Here is a 5,513-nt window from a genome sequence, read left to right on the forward strand (position 1 = left end):
CTGCTATCCCTTTCAGCATGTCTTTCTGATGTGTAGTTTATTATATTTAAACCATACAAAAAATGTATTTCTATCTAAGATGGCTAAATCTATCGTTAAATGCAGTAGATGTTGGTGTCTCAGCATTTAATCAGTAAAAAAAGCGCAATTACCAGGGCCAATAAAACAAAAAGCAATACAGTTTATACCAGTGGTATCAAACATAGGCTTTAATCTGAAAGCCAACACCTGTGATCTAAAAGGGTCCAGTCCAGCCATTGATGACTTAACTTTACTTACTTTATTTATTTTCCATTTCATATGTTAGTTATAAAGGTTTTTTTTTTTCTGGCCAGGCCCAGAGTGTAGTTTTATCTTCCCACCAGCAGGCGGCGACGTTAACGTTTGTAGTTTAAAGAGAGTAAAAAAATCAAAATGGCGCTGCCCAGACCAGGTAGGTGGACGCGTTGCTATGGTTGCTAAACACAAACCTTAGCAGTAAACGTATCACAACGTTTAAATTGTATTAATTTAACGCACAAAAACTTCCCAGCGGTGTTGTTCCTGTTTTGGTTCACCGTGCCGAGTCTAATTCGGTGTGTCTGTGTCTGCAGGGAGGCCGGCGGGTGTCGTATCCTTCTCATTTTATTATTAAAACGTGCACGCCACGGTCAGAAAAGTATCTGATAACGAGTGATGCTTAACTTTGCACCCAGCTGTCGTCTGTGACTCTGCAGCTGCTGCTCCATGTGACAGCCGCCTATTTTGTCTTCTACTTCCTCTTCACTCTCGGGTTAATCATCAAAAAGAGTGAGTGATGTCTCTCACGCGACTTTTCCAAAGACTCTGATGTACCTGCACTCGGTAACCGTGTCTGCTGCTCTCAGGCTTGGTGCTGTCTTATCCTTCCGATGCTCTGGTGTGTGACATCGTTCTGCTCTTCCTGCTGGCTGCTCTGGAGTTTCTCCATTTCTACAGTGGTGAGAAAACGATCAAAAAGCCGGTTGCACCATTTCAAGCATGCTGTTATCATGCCCTACTTATTATACGTTTAATACAGCTTCTTGAAGCTGCCAAGGTTGATAGAAAACATGCTGGACCCTGCACAAATTCACATTTACTTTATTACTCCTTACCCGTAACTATCCTACCCATCCAATTTGTAGGTCTAAACTGTGAAGTGTACATATACTTAATACATGTATTTGTGTTCCAAGTTTCTATTTACATTTTAGCACAACATGTAAACAAGAAAAGAAGGAAAAAAACATGTGGACCACTTACACGCACTCATGATAAACCAGATTAACCAGATTTGGTTTATTATCACAAGATCCTGGATTCAAAGAATTTCAAATCTGATTTTATAAAAGGCTAAATAAGGTAACTTTTTATTACAAGGTTCTTAGTTAATAGGAAATTGCAAAAAATCTGTTTAAAATTATATCAGATTTTTATTTATGGCTTACTAATTAGGTCTTTGCAACATCTCTTCACTGCAAAGATTGTTTATCGGCTGCTGGTGTGCTGTAGGTCAGGAGGTAAAGGTACATGTCATTAGATAGAAAGCACTTCAGCATATGAATCGGTAAATAAAGTGCTTTGAGGGTTCTTTGAGAGTAGAAAGGCACTATTTATAAACCAGTCCATTTACCATATGCAGCGATAGCACCAGTTGTACCTTACAGAGAGTGGTCCAAAAAAGAGAAAGTATTGAGCGATCAGCAGTTCTCTGGGAGAAAATGTCTTGTTGATCCCAGAGGTCAGAGGACTGCTTGGATTTCACCACTCGTTACAGCCAAGGCATGCAGAAGAGCATCTCACAACACATCGAACCTAAAAACAGAGGGGCTACAGCAGCAGAGGACAGCATCAGGTGCCGCTCCTGTCAAGTGAGAACAGGAAACTGAGGCTACAACACTGGCTCACTAAAACTGGACAACAGAAAATTGAAAAAATGTTGCCAGGTGTGGTTCTTGAATTCAGCTGCGACATTCAGATGGTATGATCAGAATTTGGTGTAAACAACATGAACGCATGCATCCATGTTCAGCCTTCCTTGTATCAGTGGGGTTCAGGCTGCTGGTTGTTGTATATACAGAATGTCTTCTTGGCTCCACTTCAAGGTCTTTAGTATCAACTGAATATCATTTAAACACCACATCTGATCCTTCATGACTACACTGTGCCCATCTTCTAATGGCTGCTTCCAGCAATGACAACAAACAATGCCACAAACGTCAAGTTGGGATATTTGGTGTACCTAATAAAGTGACCACCACATGCAGTGCTTTTGACTCTCCAGTAGTCCCCTTACACTCAGTTTGTTTCCTTCATAATCCTCTTATCACCGCTTGGATTTTTTATCTTAAGCTGAAAATTGCTGACATCAGCCAATGTGATCCAGTTTAAACATTAACAATTACAAATATCTGCCTGGTAACAGATCCTGAATCATTTACGTGAGTAAAGAGGAGAGGATATATAATGTTATTATATTTTTAACCAGGTAATAAAAGTAAAACAAAAAAAAGTAATAATCATTAATTTGTTGTTTTATGGTTGCTTACCCAGCTAAGGTTAGAGGAGAGACCTTCATATTATTAATCCTCACTTACTAGTTAGCAAGGAGGACGCAAATTGTACCTTAAGAGGGTTTTGAAAGTTTTTGCAAACACTGAAATATGTGAAAAATGAGGGCTTGGGTTGTGAAAATACATATTAACAGAATGACTATATGCTTTGAGAAATGTTGTTAGTAAATTGAATGTGATGATATTAATATCTAAAAACAAAATAATAGCATTTTCATATCATATGTTTACATGTGGTAATATTGTAAGCATTCTCACTAAATACATGCACTTATAATTCAAACATACTCAATCCATGAAGCCAATTTCTTAACCAGTTATGCAAAGAGGAAGAGGCTAGCACAGAGAGCTGACTGGTGTTTTTGAACCCATAACCTTTTTTCTGTGAAGCAACAGTGCTAACCACTGTGGCACTGTGCGGCCTGAGCATAGTCAAGCACGAATGTGACTGCTTCAAATGGACACATTCATCAGTAAACTCAAAGACAGTCTGTACACATTGCTTTTCTCTGAGTCTACAGGTGTGAAGGGCAACCTGACAGAGAGCGAGACCTATGTTTTTGGCAACCTCCTTTTGACAGGCGCAACTATCCTGCTGACGGTCTACTTCCTAGTGTGGCAGAGCTACGTGATGAGGGCGGATGTAATCATCAGCAGCGTCTCACTCGGTCTCTATGGTTTAGACGGAGTCCTGGCTTTCAGCACTTTAACCAAATTTGCCAGGTTTGTTTCACTTTCATGATTTCACTTCTCAAAACTAAACAAAAGCTTTTATATTCAAGCTCAACGGCTTCATTCATGACAGACAAAGAGGCTTTTATTGCATTACCCCTACTATGCCTCCCCCTTTTTTTATTTTGACAAGTCAGCATAAATGACAGGTAGGTTGGTAAATTACAATATCTGGTGTCAAGCACAGATAAAACACTTCATTATTCCCACAGGAGGCTGGCCTACATTTTAGGCTCCATTTATTTTGATTGAGTTGATTTGTCGACATCATTAGCATCTCATACGTATGTTTTGAAAGCCCCCACATTGCCGCGCTTTCTTTGTGTTCATGCTATTGTTTATGAAACAAATAAGCCCCGGCTCCCTTTAGGACATGTCTGAATTATTGATAATGGCAGCATTCTTTCAAGTGATACTGTATACCTTGTGTGATGTCATCACATCCTCAAATTTTCCTCCCAGGACAGATGCAACGACGATAATTCCCTCTCTTATTCTGATCGGAATCTCTATTGTGTACATGAGGAGCAGATCAGTGAATAAATCTGTGTGAGAGGGGTTCAGTTTGTGTGAAAAACCATGTAAACTAACAATCCTCCTGTTGGGCAGCTCGTTTCATGAGTGGGTTGTGCGTATAGTGAATGTGCAATGATACAGCTTATTTTTATATGTTGTTATTTTTTTTTTGTTTTTCAGGGTCCACTCATGAAGAAGCCCATGAAGAAGTCATGTTGTTGTTTTTTTTTTACATCTTATCTCACAGTGTGTTTACTGTGATTTCTTTTTGCAAGAAGAAAACCACAAATTCACAGCATCACTTGGATTGTGTTGTAAATACTTATTTGGACTGTTGTGCCTATTATAAAAGTAAAATAAGTTAAAATGCAGGGATAGAAAAATATGAGCTAATCTGTGCTGAGAGGTTCTCAGGGATTTTTTTTCATATTAAAATGTTTTTTTTATGTGTGTTCCTGTTTTGTACAGTAGAGGGCAGAGTTGCGTTGATAAAGGTTTGAGTCTTCACAGATGATTTTCCTTGGAAAATATTTTTGAAATAAATAATATAGGGTTTTTTTGTGGGATGTTTTAATAAGTCAACTGGAGCGTGGTTACACATATGTACAAATCACATTTCTAAGTGCCAACAGAGCCTGAAGTGACCTGAAAATATCACATATCAAATATGAATTCTGCATGCCAGCTTCTTAGACTTCAGCTGAGCATATCAGATGTCAGATCAGGCACTCAGAGCAGTTTGTCAGTGTTGTTCTTTGAGGCATTTCCGACTCTCCTTTCTTCAAACAGGTGAAGTTAATGATCAAACCCAGAAACAATGTTTCCAGAGTAACCACTTTCAAAACAATCCACATTCCAGAGTGCCCGTCCTTGAGCAACAAGCACGCACAAACACTGGCTGGATGTCAGCAGCAACGTTTATACAAAGACTTTTGTGCTGTGAATTCTAAGGTGATTCAGGGGGGTCAACAAAAAAATAAGGCCTCTCTGAGAACTGCATTATCTTAGTGGTTTTCTTTGCAAGGACAGCACAATATACAAAGAGTGGTCATTCTTACCAGCTGGTGACACTGAAACCTGGGCAGTGTTCCACGCTGTTGCTCCTCTTTCAGTCCCCCCACTGAATTCGACTAGTTTACACCAGTCACTGTGCTGCTGCACAACGACAAACCTGCAGAATTTAAAAGCTTCCACCTGAGAAGAGCTTTCATGGAAAATGCGTTTCAATCAATGCATGTAAAGTTGACGGTTTATTTTGCCCTGTCATTGGTAGAATGTCACCCACGACATCTCATGTGAGATCCCACGTGTCGTTTATATTTTGAAACAATGCTTCCAACCATTGCGCAAGGTTCCCCCACGGTAAACCGGAATAAGTAACAATTTTTAAAGAACTGTTTGCACAATTACTCCTTTAACCACTTAAATCCCTTAAAATCAAACTGCGGGAGAATAAGGAAGGACTACCCCCCCGTTTGGCGCCAAACGATTACATGATTTGCATTAACTTATATTGTAAAGAATAGTGGCTGGCGACATTTTTTTTTTAGCGAATGACTTGAGTTACACCACCAGCATATTTCAAAACTGTCACCATCCTGACAGATTCTGAGAAATACACAAGGACCGACCCACCTTCCAAACAAGGTGTCCAAGGAGCTCCGCCCCTCTAAAGTTACCTGCAGAGTCACC

At 39.6% G+C, this 5,513-nt stretch overlaps 1 protein-coding gene across 2 annotated transcripts; it reads left to right on the forward strand.

Moving 5' to 3' along the window:
- Positions 1-408: 408 nt before the first annotated feature.
- On the forward strand, positions 409-4,369 carry LOC102784807 (transmembrane protein 80-like). 2 transcript variants are annotated; one of them, XM_006789230.3, is made up of 6 exons: positions 409-433; positions 594-610; positions 696-789; positions 867-959; positions 3,095-3,296; positions 4,002-4,369. In XM_006789230.3, the coding sequence occupies exons 1-6, from the start codon at positions 415-417 to the stop codon at positions 4,012-4,014; spliced, it is 438 nt and encodes a 145-aa protein (XP_006789293.2). In that variant the 5' UTR covers positions 409-414; the 3' UTR covers positions 4,015-4,369. The 2 variants fall into 2 exon arrangements, with proteins under 2 accessions (XP_006789293.2, XP_035763024.2); XM_035907131.2 differs by having other exon boundaries at positions 3,155-3,296.
- Positions 4,370-5,513: the final 1,144 nt, after the last annotated feature.

This window comes from Neolamprologus brichardi, chromosome 7 (genome assembly GCF_056152115.1).
Source record: "Neolamprologus brichardi isolate AB-2024 chromosome 7, ASM5615211v1, whole genome shotgun sequence".
In the NCBI taxonomy this organism is placed as follows: domain Eukaryota; kingdom Metazoa; phylum Chordata; class Actinopteri; order Cichliformes; family Cichlidae; genus Neolamprologus; species Neolamprologus brichardi.